This window comes from Chiloscyllium punctatum, chromosome 10 (assembly GCF_047496795.1).
Source record: "Chiloscyllium punctatum isolate Juve2018m chromosome 10, sChiPun1.3, whole genome shotgun sequence".
Lineage (NCBI taxonomy): Eukaryota > Metazoa > Chordata > Chondrichthyes > Orectolobiformes > Hemiscylliidae > Chiloscyllium > Chiloscyllium punctatum.
This window is the reverse complement of record NC_092748.1, coordinates 22885495-22900557: the sequence shown is the minus strand read 5'-3', so window position 1 is coordinate 22900557 and position 15063 is coordinate 22885495. Positions and strand designations below refer to the sequence as shown.

General features: G+C 42.2%; 1 protein-coding gene across 1 annotated transcript in view; it reads left to right on the top strand.

Annotated features, from left to right (window-relative positions):
- LOC140481750 (mitogen-activated protein kinase kinase kinase 13-like) overlaps nt 1–14643 on the top strand; it is a 125310-nt gene extending 110667 nt beyond the window's left edge. Inside the window, 2 exon segments of the mRNA XM_072578286.1 lie at nt 4463–4766; nt 7356–14643. Coding sequence (XP_072434387.1) covers nt 4463–4766; nt 7356–7457 — 406 coding nt within the window. The 3' untranslated portion in view covers nt 7458–14643.
- Nucleotides 14644–15063: the final 420 nt, after the last annotated feature.

Sequence of the window (15063 nt, the reverse complement as noted above, 5' to 3'; positions counted from 1 at the left end):
GAGTGTGACACTGGAAAAGCACAGCAAGTCAGGCAGCATCTGAGGAGAAGGAGAATCAACGTTTTGAACATAAGCCATTCATCAGGAATATTTACACCTCTGTCAACATTTTACAAATGTTTTACTTCAATCTTCCTTCCATTGTGGATAACTCACAATTTCCCACATTCTTGTCTAGATTCTTGACTTTGTATAAATCATTTTGTGGCTTCTTTGTGTCCTCATCATTTACTTTCCCACCTTTTTTGATTTTTATTGTTAGCCAACTCAATGCAACACTCTCTCAGTCCTCAATCATTGACAAACATTGTAAATAACTGACATCCAAGCATTCATCCCTTTGTTACTCCAGTAGATCCAGTTTGCCAATTTTTTTGTCCTACTGTCTTTTTCTGTCCATTAACAAATCCTCAGTCATTGCTATTATGTTATCTCAAAGCTATACGTCCAAACATAGTGTAAAACCTGTTGTATGGCACCTTATTCTTGATATACTGAGCTCATTGGTTCTTCTTTATCTATCATAGTGATTTACATTCTCAAAAGCTCCTAAATGATTTGTCAACCTTGTTTTCCTCTTGATTCTACACTGTTGCATTTTTGTTTGTTTCCTGTTTTCACTTCTTTAATAAATATTTTTCCTGCTACTGATAATAGCTTAACTGGCGAATACTTTCTTATCTAATCTGCAATGATCAACTGGCAGAGCAATGGGCTGAATAGCCTAATTCTGCTCCAGATTTTTTTGTTCTTCGGCCTTTTCTGTCCTCCTTTTCCTTTCTTCAACAGTGGAGTTGTTTGCTATCTTACACTTCTTTTGTGATAATTCTAGATTTGAAGGAGTTCTGGAAGATTAAACTAATGCATCCACCATCTCTCTAGCCAACCCTCTTCAAACCCTACAGTGTAAATACCAAAATGCAGATGTCTGGCTTTTAGTCCCATTAATATCAAGAGTGCTAATTTATTTTTCTAATTATATCCCGACGTTCCTCATTTTCAGTAAAGCCTTGGCTTGTCACTACTTCTAAAATGTTTTACTTGCGCAGCATTATGTATTTGCCAAAGAAAGATAGGTAAGTATTTATTTAGTTACGCTGCTTTTTTTCCCACCCACCATTGTAAAATCTCCTGGGACTCTGACCCTAAGGAATTCATTTACTTTTAAGTGCCTCGTTGTATTCCAGTGGAAGCTTATATAATTAGTTTTGAGTCACTGCTAATTTACTCTCCTCCTTATTTCTTCATTAATTTCTTGATCGTTCTTTGCTAATTCAGACATTCTATTAATTCTTATGTTAACTGTGTTTTTTGGCAATGTTATTACGTCCTTCCTTCAATCTACTTTGTGTGTTAACCATGGTTCAATCCATGTTTTGCACAGTGATTTACTTCCTTAAATGTATAATTGCTGCAAATTGAATCAGTTCTCAAGTATTTACCATTGCCAATTTCTCTTTTACACACGTTTCCTACTTTAGTCAAATTGTTCCTCTTACCTTTACAGATTTAAGATCCCAATTTCGGACTTTACTAAATCATTCTAACGTTCAGTATTGAATTTTATTTTGTGATGCTCACTCTTCCCATGAAGTCAAATGAAGATTAAAGTTGCCACATATTTTCTCCAATAATTTTTTTTTTACTTTCCCCAATGTTCTGAGCACAAACATCTTTGCTGAGCTCTGACCCCTCCTGAATCCACTTTGTTTATTTATATTCGAATGGCTACCCTACAGTACTCATCTCATTTACTGATTTTTGATTTCTGAATGTTCACAATGTCAGCATTTCTTGAAAGCTCTGTTTGTCATCTTCATTGTTTCATTCATTGGGAAAATGATTCCAGTTCAGTTTATCTGGAGCCCATCTCAGTGTAGCATGTCCTCTTTCCTCAATGCTGGGTGCCTTGAAGTGAAACTACTGCCTCCCATGCCATTCTTTCAGGCAATCATTTACTGTAGGCCTCCAATGCTTGTAAGCTACCTGGGAGCCCTGCAGGCTGAAGATCCTTTCTCAACCTCTGGGTCTTTATATTTTTGATGTCTGTCCTCATTTCTTTCCATCGGACAAAATTTGTTCTCTTCCCTTGAACTCCTGCCTCACAGACTTCATCTCTTCCATCACTGTGGAAACCAGTGCTTCCTATAATGCCCTGCCTGCAGGGACCATGAGAAAAGTCTATAACGTATTCAAGATTATCTACTGTCCTCATTTAAAATGTCAGTCATTTCCCTGATGTCTATTTTAGTTTTTAATGGGTCCATGCTCCCCATTTGCACGCACTTTTAAAATACTTATAAAAGCTTTTGGTATTCAGTTTTCACACTGGTATTGCAGATTTTACCATGTTTCTTTCAGTACCTCTTTTATGTTGTTTGCATCCATTTTATCACTACTTGTTGCACTTCCCCATTTCTGGCTCATGCTCTCTCATACTCCTGTTAGATTTTCAGTTTCTTCAACCCTTAGCCTGATCTCAGGTACATAAGATCATTGTCAGAGGATCCTGCTACCTTCCAGGGTTTAAATTTCACAAGCAGGATTCCCACTGAGGTCCAAGTAGGTTCAGGTATTCTTTCCCACTGTATGCCTAGTGTTATCTGGGGCTCACAATGCTGAACTCCTTTGCCTTGAGGGGAGAAAAGAGCCAAATTGTTGTTACAGACCACCCAAGGAGAGCTGGCCTTTGAGTGCAACTGCTCAGGGCAAGCTAGAGATTCAATCCCTGCAGATTTGGGTGGCACGGTGGCTCACCGGTTAACCCTGGGTGAAAATGAGGACTGCAGATGCTGGAGATTACAGTCGAGAGTATGGTGCTGGGAAAGTACAGCAAGTCAGGCAGCATCTGAGGAGCAGGAGAATTGATGTTTCAGGCAAAAGCCCTTCAGTGGTTAACACTGCTGTCTCACAGCTCCAGGGACCCAGATTTGATTCAAGCCTTGGGTGGCCATCTGTGTGTAGGTTTGCACGTTCTCCTCATGTCTGCATAGGTTTCCGCAGAGTGTTCCAGTTTCCTTCCACAGTCCAAAGATATGCAGGTGAGGTGGATTGACCATGCTAACCTGATTTGTGGTGTTCAGGGATGTGCTGGCTAGATGCATTAGCCATGTAAGGTTACGGAATAAGGTGGGATGGGGTGGATCTGGGTTGATGCAGAGTTGATGGGCCAAATGAGTTGTTTTGGGTTGCAGGGATTCTAGGTTTTCCAGTGTAAACATGAGGCCCCAATGTCTCTGAAGAGATCTTCTGGCTGATCTGAACAGCAGAGTCCCAGACAGGGCCTAGACTCCACCAGTGTCTTCCAGAGGCCTGTCATTATTTGAAGCTTTCAGTGACAGTGGACTTAACAGCCAAGGCCTGATCCCTCCTTTTGCACCAGGAGTTGATCTTTCCATGATCAAGGCCAGGAATTCTGTCTGTGGTCAACACTCCCATTCTGAAAGCAGCCTGGGTTTAGAATCTGTGAACAATTTTAACTCCAAGTGAATGGATTCTGATTGAGTTAAGCTTTCACCATATATAATTCTGCATTCGTTCTCTGTTCAAGCAATGCCTTTCTTTTTTTAAAAATTCTTCCTGCAAAAGTGAACAGATCACATTTTCCACATGATATTCCATCTGCTAGATTTTGCTCAGCCACTCAACCTGTCTATATCCACCTGCAACTTCTTCACGTACTTTATCTATCAGCTTTGATGTTATTAAATGGCAGCGCAGGTTTGAGGGCCCAAATGGCCCACTTCTAGTCCTATTTTGAGTCCGTCCGTGTTGGATTCAAGAAAGACATAATATATATATATATATAGTTTCAGGATTGAAGTTTTACCTTAATGGTGAGAGACTGGTGACTGTGAAGGAGCAAAGTGTTGTCCATATAAGACAACTCACTGAAAACAATTTGATATGCACAAAGGTGGATGAGAAATTGTCTTCATCTTAGAGCATTTGGATATTATCCTTCAAAAAATTAAGGCTATATTCAGATTTCCACTAGAGCACTGCCTTCAGCTTTGTAGGAGATGTATTGGCCTCTGAGGTGAACTGCACAGTAATACTAGTGCTTTGAGGATTCGGCTATCGGTCCAGGTTTCAATATCCCCTTCAATAGATAGTTGAGTGGGGTCTTGGGGGTGGGTGGTGTTAAGATACTTGAGGTGTTTAAAATATTTAATACAGTCAGCACACCAGATACAGAGAAACCACTTCCATTGATTTGGAATGTTAATAGATTGGACCCAGCAGTTCCAGAGTGAAACCAGCAAGTACTTGCTTGAAGGGTATTGATAATCGGAACTCTGAAATTACTGAAACTCATTTTGTTTTAGCCTCACATAGCTGCAGACACAGGAGACTTTGATATCGCTGTTATACTGCACCTTTCTGCTTGTTCCATTGCAGGGTTGTGTGCATTTGTGTTTTGTTGGGTTCCTGAGGCTGTGTTGCCCTCTTTACTCTGCAGGCCACACCGTTGTATGAGCAGCTGCCAGTCCTATTCCACCTTCAGCTCAGAGAACTTCTCTGTATCTGACGGGGAGGAAGGAAACACCAGTGACCACTCGCACAGCGGCACTCCGGACGGACTCAGCAACAACAATGAGGACCATATGGAGGACAAACTGGACGATATGCTGTCACAAACTCCAGAAATTCCCATTGAGATATCCATGCAGTCAGATGGGCTGTCTGACAAAGAGTCTGCTGTCCGCAGGGTGAAAACTCAGATATCATTGGGGAAACTGTGTGCAGAGGACCATTGCTATGAGGTGAGATTCTCATTGCTAATTGCATAGTCCACATTTGACAGAGTTCAATCCAAACAGTGACATGAGCATATTCTCGGGGTGCAGAAACACAACTCCTTAAAGGTGGAAGGAAACATCATAATATGTAGGCCATTCAGCCCATAGAGTTTGTATCCCATTCAATGAGATCATGGCAGATCTGATCATCTTCATCTCCATAGTCTGTCTTTTCACATAAAGGTTGATTTAAAGAAAAGAGTACACAGACTCCCAGGCTTAATAAATAAAGATATTTGGTGCCAAAAACACAAAGTTACAATAAATCTTTACTGCTAGCACCCTAGCTGGAATAATACATTCAAATCTAGACACCATATTTCAGGAAAGATTAAAACAAAAACTGCAGATGCTGGAATCCAAGATAAATAAACAGGAGGCTGGAAGCATATAGCAAGCCAGGCAGCATCAGGAGGTGGACAAGTCACCGTTTTCAGGTAAAACCCTTCTTCAGTCCTCCCAGCTTCCTGCTTGTCTACCTATCATATTTCGGGAGGCAGTGGTGTAATGGTAATGTTACTGAACTAGTAATCAGAACCTTAGCCTCAAATGTTCTAGGGGCATGGGTTTGATTCCCACCATGGCATAAGATAAAACTTGAATTTTAAAAAATCTGGAATTAAAGGCTCGCCTAATGATGAGCATGTAACCATTTGTTGTAAAAACCCAGCTGGGTCACTAATGTCCTTCGCCCAGTCTGGCCTACATGTTGCTCCAGAATCACTTCAAAGTGATTGAACCTTAACTGTCCTTTGGGCAATTAGGGATGAGTAATAAATACTGGCCTGGTGACACCTATGACTTGCAAATGAAAAAAAAAGGAAAAGGAGGGTTACCAAGGCCTTGAGAAGGGGTTTATTTGAATGATACCAGGAATGAAGAAGTTAAATGGGACAAACACAATACTAGAAGAGCTCAGCAGGTCTGGCACCAAATGTGGAGTCAGAAACAGAGTTAACACTTAAAGCCCAGGATGACATGTCCAGGCAGCATGATGACTCAGTGGTTATCATGTTACCTCTCAGCGCCAGGGACCCAGATTCAATTACAGCCTTGCATGTCTGTGTGGAGTTTGCACATTCTCCCTCTGTCTGTGTGGGTTTCTGCTGGGTGTTTCAGTTTCCTCCCACAGTCTAAAGAGGTGTAAGTTAGGTGGCTTGGGCATACTAAATTACCACGTAATGCTCAGGGTTGTGCAGGTTAGCCATTGGTAGCTATGGGGATAGGGTGGGGGTTGGGATGGTCTTTGGAGGATCAGTGCAGAGTCAATGGGCAGAATGGCCTCTATTTACACTGTAAGATTCTATAAATAAATGACTCCTCTTCAGAACTCTGAACATAGTATTCCCCTTGCTTGTTTGATTTCCAGTGTTTGCCATATTTTGCCTTTATTACAGACTCTGGTGTTGTTTCCTTTGAATCAAGAAGGATAAAGGGAGATTTAGTAATGTTCAAAGTGAAGAAGAATTTGGTACAGTAAATAAAGGGAATCTGTTTCCAATGACAGAAGTCAGAAACTAGAAGAAAGAGGTAATAGGTTAAAGAACAAGAGATGAGTGTATTTTATGCATTAAGTTACTACAATTTGGCATGTTCTGTGTGGTTCCAAACTAAGTATGGGAAAGGAATTGGATAAATAGTTGAATAGTACAAATATCCTGGGTTCTAGGGTAAAAACAGGAAAATGGGACTATTTCGTGCCTCCTTCTAAAGTGCCAGCTATGCTGTATCTAACCAGAATGAAACAAGCTTCCTATTGCACTGGGAACTGTTTATGCTATTTGGCATTGCACACGGGTCAACCAATGGGGCTGTGCCACTAATGATGCAGTTAAAATAAACAAATAAATTTGGGTGTGTTTCCGGAAGGAATGTCCCAAATTCTGCATTGCATTTTTCTTCCTGCATTGACACCTATCGTCAGGCCAAAAAAAATCCAATGTTGTGTTTGGCATGGGTGACTGGGAGATGGCATGAATGGACAATATGAATGTGAGCATAGGCATCCAACATTAGAGTGCAGTGAGGAGAAGTTAGGTGACTGTGTGAAGCAGCTATCACTCTGTAGTTTTCTTTGAATATTTCACCAAGTTATGTAGATGGAGCTTAAGTACGGGTCAGCATGAAAGAATAGGTGAAGATGTGAATTTATATAGCAACTTTTGTGATCTCGGGACACCCCAAAATGCCTTCTATCTAATTAAATATTTCTTTGTTTGAAGTGTAATCACCACCATGTAAAAAATAACTTTCAGGAGGCAATGAACTGAATGACCAAATTGCCCATCTGTTTTGTTAAGTGAGGGAGAGGTATTTGGGACCAGGTGTCAGCTCAATGCTGATGTGAACCATGTTTGGTGCCTGTTCTCCTGACCCACTCTCCCAAGTTCCAGTAAAGTCTGGCAGTGGGGTTGGGTTAGAGACCTTCAGCTGTCTGCTGCTGAACCATATCCTAGTGACGTGAGTGTGGTGGAGGGAATGGTGTGGAAGAGTGGCGAAAAGGCAGCTTGAGATTATGGCACTGATCTTTTAATACTTGTCCCCACTCTCTAGAATTCCATGCACTTTGGGGAGTCAGAATGTGATTCCTCTGAAGCTGAGTGTTCTGACGCCACAGTCCGGAGAGGGAAGGACTGCAGCTTATCCACCTGGTGAGGGAGGCGGACGGCAAGGTCACCCAGCGGAAATGAACATAAAAAATATGGACAAATACACTTGAAGACTATCGAGACTTCCCGTGGGAACATACTGCAATAACACAAAGACTCAGATACTCTTCGATATTCTGCAACATTCTGTGATGAAGTAATTGTAGAGTTCACTATCATTTCAATCAAGTATGGCAGGGATCCACTTTGTTGACTAATGTAGCTAGTGTAAACATTAACATTCTATTTTTGTTTGACACTTCACACTGCATAAACGTCAAGTATTCTACAAGAGACAGAAGTGCAAAGAAGTTGGACAAGACATCGCAAGTCATAATCTTATTTTTGTTTTTGCATGGAGTGTAAGGCTCAGGGACCAACACGAGGCTGCACTGCTGCTCTGACCTGAGACTGACTGGGTCAGGAGACACCAAAGTGGGCCACGGTTGATGGGAGGGCACCCCTCCTGATGCTCTTCGATGAAGAGGCAACAGTGAAGATTCTGGAGTGTACCTGAATACTTCAGATGTACATACATGAACCAGCCAGGACGATCAGCTCAACCCGATGGCAAATGGATCATGGGATTGGAAGGAGCTTAATGTCAAAATGTACTGCCAAGTCTGGAAAAGACTATTCGTTGGCAGCATTTGGAATTGCTGAGGCCAAGGTTGGTAGGGGTGGGGGTATATGTGAGATGTATTTGTTAGCCTAATGATCCAATTGGGGGTTCCCAGCACCTGGCACAGAACCTTCCAGCTACCTGACAAGGTGGACGGATAGAAAAGCGATGAGGCAGCTCTGCCCCTTGAGCCTGTTCTGACATAACGAGTGGTTGATCCTTCACCTCTGTTGATCCCAAGTAGCTCGTTATTTTTTGATATTCAATGCAAATCCGTTAGTCTTTGGAAGCCCCCCCACCAAGGCTCTGCTCCCACCCTTGCCCCTCCCATAGTGTGATGCCAGCATCTGGAAACGTGGAGAGATTATTCCAGAATTTCACTCGCCTCTATGCGGGAAGAAAAGGAGATTCCTGATGTTAACACCAACCCCCCACTCCCCTCCCCTCGATCCCAATTGGCCTTAATGTTGGAAAGTCACATACAGTTACAGAAAGGGCTTGAGATGAGCTTCTGAGTACAATGTGTCTAGAGCACTGTCTATCATCCATCCCCCAGGCACACAGTGTACTCAGGAGTGATGGTTTGTCCTGGTGCTAACCCTCACCCAACCGAAATGGAGAGGGTGGGTTTAAGGGTGTGAGGTGACAGGCCCTTTAACTGTGAAGTGGTTGTGTGTTTGTGTGTGTTAGGGTTGAGGTTGGTGCTGCTGCTGGTACATACTCCAAGTTCATCCTGTCATTCTGATGATGCTCTTGCTATGCAGCCAGGCCCTACTGTACTAACTGAGGTGGGGTTACTCTGACCCAAGAGTCTTCCAAATCAAGGCATCCATTTGCCATCAATTGATGCTGGCTCTCTTTCCCATCCCCAAACCTGGTACTGGATCCTTTTCTTCTCCCAGCAACGTGAAAAGCCTCGTCGCACAATGTCAGAGGAAAATTGCGCAGTTGCGCCACCACGCGTCACCATACAAGCATCAGAACGTCACAGAACCATTCCAGACTTCCCAGCTGCAGCTCACCAGCGGTCAGGGACAACAACAATTTGTCTTTTTTGTTTTTTTTTTAATTTTAAAGACGGGTGAATTCCTGACTTCTGGAAGTGAACAGGACAAAAAAAAAATCAGTATCAACCAGTCGTGGCTGTTTTGACACAAGTTTCAGAGTGAAACAAAATGAGATTGAAAATCCCTGTATTGTTACAGCAAGATTCGGAACGCGATACATTGCTGTTCCAGTGCAGGATACATTGTTGTGTTGTGCAAATATTGAAATCTCCAGAGTTAGGTGGTCCCTTTCAGGCTTTTACTCTGCTTCTCATCTTCCATTTTACCGAGATGGTCTTCAAATTCCTGGGTAATGTGTACAGTATGCCTGTCAGATAATTGTTAAAGGTTGTGCTCCTAAGACGAAGGAAGAAATAATGAGGCACGTGAGGCTGTAGGATTGGTCTGTAATCCTCTGGTAGAAAATTCTGCCTTTTCTCCCTATACATAGATGGGTAAAGTTCTCCTAGCCAAGTTGCGAAGAGGGCACTGTGCCCATTGCAATTCCCGTTACGGTCAGGTCACCTAGCCAAACAATTGGCAAGAGAATACACCGATTTTAAATGTGGAGTGACTATGCAGTCATCACTCTCGTTTTCTGATTCCTGAGTTAGGGATTTGTCCACTGTTTCCCCCCTCGCTAAGTGCCTCCAGGCCCCCACAACACAGTTTGTGTGTGCTGGAACCTGCTCTCTGATACGACTGCTGGTGATGTTCCCTGAAAATGGATTAGCATAATGGGTTTGCCATTCGGTAATGCTTCCAGATCCAGTTATTGCCAGCCCTCAGGAACGTCAGACAAATTCCCCAGAGGGAATTTGTGGGGCTACTCTGGAATCCAGACAAAATTGTACTTTGTGCATAACAAGTCCTGGAACCCCCTCCAGCAGATTCCAGTCCCTAGCCAGAAAGTTCACTCTGAACTCTCCATCTAAGCAATGTGACACTTGTGCCCTTAGATTTCCCTGTGCCTACCAGTGTTGACTGGATGAATGGATCTAACTTATCAGTCTGCCTGATATGTTAATGATTAACTCCTGTGATATTAAATACCTAAAAACACACAACTTGATTGCCAGTTCCAGATATGGCAAGCAATTCCACAAGAAAGTAGTACAGATCTAGTTAAACTTGTTGCTTGGTGAGAGCGCATTGCAACACATGCACACTAAATTTCTAGGGCAATCTGGGGGCCCAAAGGAAAAGCCCAATCCTCCCTCAGTGTCTGTGGAGTCAGCACATTCCATTATAAATTGTCCAGAAGGAAGCCATTTGGCTCTGGGAGAGCTATCCAGTTTGACTCATGCTTGCTCTTATCCTGTACCTCTGCAATTCTTTTTTCCCCTTTTTGTTTATTTTCAGCCAAAATTTAATTGTACAAATTCCATCTCGGTAAAATATAAAAAAAAGCTGTTAGAGAAGCCTGAATTGGACAGCAATATACTGGATAATAATTCTTTTTGTGTTTTTGTTTACAATCTCTAGAAATGTAGACTCTGAACATTCTCACTGTAAATTTTAGCAGATGTGTAATTTTATGAAGGAAAGGTCATTACTGCCAAAGCAGTATCAGATCATTTTAAATTATTCCTTTGGTTCTGTAGCTGGACTACATCAGAATTGTTAATTTATCATTGAGGTTTTGATTGTTTTTTTTTTCTGTAGATCAGAATTTTGTATACTCCCAGGAGAACCCCGAATCTTTCTTGTGCTCTTTCAGTTACCATTGGGATTGACCATTCCAGGAGTAGGATTGTATCAAATAGTTTGGAAAATCCTAAATTGTGAGAGAGGGGTGGTTGGTGCTGGGGAAGAGGATGAGAAAGCAAGACAGAGCTGACAATTGGAAAGGTGTAATTGTTGGATCAGTGTTTTGGGAACTGTGCCCATGTACCTCATTTCCAATGGCCCTGTATGTGTTTCCAGAATATGGAAAACATTTAAAAATACTTTAAAGGGTGTATTCTTTCAGTGTTATTTATAAGATGTAACAATCCTTCCCTTGTATCAAGCCTACGAGCTCCAGCACAGTTTATTTTATGGATATTCCTCTGACCTTCCTTTCCTGATTTTCTCCTGAAGTGTCCCCTCAGGAACAACCATCATCTTCCTGAGCTCTCACCCTGTTGGAAATGAGGATTCATCACTCCTTTTCTTAACTGTTGTTAGCAACAATTTCCAAACCTGCGACCCTTACCAACGAGAAGGATAAGGGTAGCAGATACATGGGAAGACAGCAACCCCAATTCCCCTCAAGTCCCTCACCGTCCTGACTTGAAATTGTATTGTCATTCCTTTATCGTCATGTGGTCAAAATCCTACAACTCTTCCTAACACCACTGTGGCTGTAAAAACATCCCAAGGGCCGCAGCAATTCAAGGAGGTAACTTATCACTTTCTCAAGGGCAATAAAAGCTGACCTAGTCTGTAATGCCCAACTCCCATGATGAACAAATAAAGTGATCTCAGATCTGTGAAACATACTGTTGGGTGTATTGTAGGAGGATTAATCACATGGCCTTCAGTTCATATTGGGCACCCACCATGTCAATTTTCAGGACAAGAAAACATTTACCATTTCTACTTTTGGTATGATCCCTAACTAATTGTTTTATCACTAACACAAAACATATTAAAAAATGGAACAGACTTTTTGTTTTATATTGCTCTCCATGGTTTTCCTCTTGGAGTTTGCTCCCAACAAGATCAAACTTCAATAATTCCTCTCATTGAATAAAACTGAATTGGCTGGAAATGCTCAGCAGAATTTGGCAGCATCTGTGGAGCAAGAAGAAACACATTTCAGGATGGTGACCTGATATTCTGATGTAGATCCAATGTTTCCTGATTACCAGCATCTACAGTGTTTTAATTCCTAATGGGTTGACAACCTTGGTAAAACTGCTGAGCCTTTGCTTCCTTCTGATCTTGTTAACACAAACCCGTCCACGTATTAAGTCACTCACCCACACAAGATTCCCGCACTCTCAGCTCAGTTTTAAAAGTAGCTTACAAACAATTCCCCCAACAACCTTGTACTTATTAAGTCAATAGAACTTTCTCTACAATTCTAGTTTATTCTCTTTTAATTACAAGGTTCCTTAAATGTCAGTGGTAATTGGATGTCTTTGCATTCTGGTACCGTGCTCAAAGCATTTCACAGACACACTGACTTGGATGTTGGTTGCTGCTAAACTTAACACAGCCATCTCTCACCATCTCTGCTCTACCAGATGGCCACCATCATGAGCTTACCCACTTATTCTCTGTCCTGCCCTCGATCTTCTCATGTTCTTGCCCTTTCTCCCTGCCTTACCCTCATTCTGTGCCAGCACTTATGTCCAACTTATCTGTGTTAACCAGATATCCTATAGTTCAATTTGCTAACATATGGCCCAAATCCCTTTAAACTCTTCCTATTCACATCCCCATTCAGACGTCTTCTAAACGTTGTAATTGTACCTGCGTCCTCCATCTCCTCTGGCAGCTTGTTCCATACATGTACCACCCTCTGTGTTGAAAACATTGCCCCTCAGGCTCCTTTCAAATCTTTCCTATCTCACCTTAAACCACTGCACTTCTAGTTTTGGACTCCCTTACCGTAGGAAAAAGATGTCAGTTCTTCACCCTATCTGTACCCCTGATGAGTTTATAAACCTCTATATAGTCACCCCTCAGTTTCTGACACTCCAGGAGAAAAAGTGACAAGCCTATTCAGCCTCTCGTGACAGCTCAAACCCACCAATCTCAGGAACAGCCTTGTAAATCCTTTCTGAACCCTCAAGTTTCGCAACATCCTTCCTACGGCAGGAAAACCAAAATGGAATACAGTATTGTTGATTTCACTAATTCCTGAACATGGATTGGGCATTCTGTGTGGAGGTTCAGTGAGAGTTCCTTGCAGGTCAGATAGTTCTTGGATCCACACATTACACAGTAACTCCACTAATGGAACCTTGTCCAATACCAATTCTCAATAAAGAGACATTCGCTTAAAACAGCACCAATGAATGCAACACATGTCAGTTCAGAGGTCCTGCAACTAGGAAGCTGAACTGAGCTTTTACAATGTCATCACCATCATATCCTTCCCCCCATAAACAGAGTTCATGATGCAACCAGATAGCCCTCCCCAAACCCCACACATACAGATCATGATGATTCAATATCAGACTTTTCTCTGAAGTGAAAAACAATCCTGCCATATTTACATAAATCGTTGAGGATTGGATCAGCACAGCTAGCCTTTCAACTGTCAAGTCTGTGTTATCCTTCAGTCTGAGATGAAAATGCTGAATGGGGTTCTCATCAATATGAGTGCATGATAAACAGCAACCCTGTGAACTACAGCCCTGGGAGATGATTTATGGTGCCGTACTTGGTTTTGGAATTGTTTTTTGTGCTTTCTAGCTTCCTGGTCAGCACACAAGACAACCAGCAACAGGTTCAAGTACAGAGATCACCCTGTATTGGAACGAGACCACCATAAGATATTCAAACCTCTATCCTCAGTGAACAGAGGATACCTTAGGTAGCATACCTGCTGCTTAAATTTCACTTGAAGGAGCTCTCTCTTGGTGCAGTGCATAGTATTTTTGCCTTCAGGCCAGGAGCCCGAGGTTTGAGCCCCACTCCAGGTCTTGATTGGGGTGTGGTATAATAAAGCCAAACAGATTGACTATTGATTGATTCATCAGCAACAGGCAGTGAGAGTCCCCTGGCCAGTCAGAACTGAGGGGAAGCTGCATCCCAGTAACCTTCTCCATTCTTAAAAGACTCCACACAGGTTCCTGCCATGTCATTCTTGTTTGGAGGGCCTGCCACACAAATTTCTATTTCTGTTCCAACTCATGAAGCAAAAGCAGACATTGCTTGGAACATAGGACCAGGCCCACCGAGTCAATTGCACCAGATCTACCTTCCTTCCATTGAATCACCCCTCCAAATCAAAAATCCTGTCAGTCTGCCTGCAATTTTCAACAGGTCAGACACTTTCAGGGAGGGATAGAATAGCCCATTCCAAATCTTCTCACTATTCAAACTGAGAAAGGCAGTCAAGAGGAAATCCAAATACAAACTGGGCTAATAAAAAGGGGCTGGGGAGGAGTTGATACTCTCAATTACTATGTATAAGCCATCAGTTAAAAAAAGGATAGTTTTTTTATTAAAAAAAACTTGACTCGCATTCCACCAAAGTACCACATTGGCTTTCCTTTATAATAATTTAGTTGATCACATGTCCTCCAGTTGGTGCAGTTAGAGGGCCTCTTGCAGTTAGGAGACAGTATTGTAATTTCTTTTGTATTAAATTTCAAAAGGTCCACCTGGCACCATGAGCTCCAGACCATGTGATCTTTTTCCCCTCTGTGCACAGAGGAGGGGGAGGTTGATCTGCCTCAATCTTCCCCACCGAAAACAAAGCAGATTGTTTTAACTGTGATCATGGCAACCAGTGTACAGTGATGGGAATCAGAGAGACAGCAAAACAAAAAAAAATGCATGGAATAAAAAGCCAGTGTACTGTATGAGATTGCGTGGACTTTTGTACTGTTCTACTTAAGCCAAATTAAGCATATTCATGGTCACCATCCAGGATGGAGGGATCTTACATATGAATCCCTGCACAATCTGGTAACGCGAGTGTGTTATCTCAGTCTCACTCAGAGGTGTAGTCAAGCACAGGATCACAGTACTCTGGAAAAGCTACACAAAAAGTCGTTCTCTCACAGGGTCATATACTGAGCACTCTGATTAGGGTAACTCTCATACAAGGTCGAGAATTGTATGCATCTACTCAAAGCTGTGGCAGAAGCTTGAATTGGTTTGCTACTGGGATTTGGGTTAGGAGGTCTGATCTCTTGGGCTTCCTTTCAAAAACTCAGCCCCAATAGAATGAAGTGGTCAAGCCAGTGCAGAAGGTTCCCAGATGTCCAGTGATTGAAGCA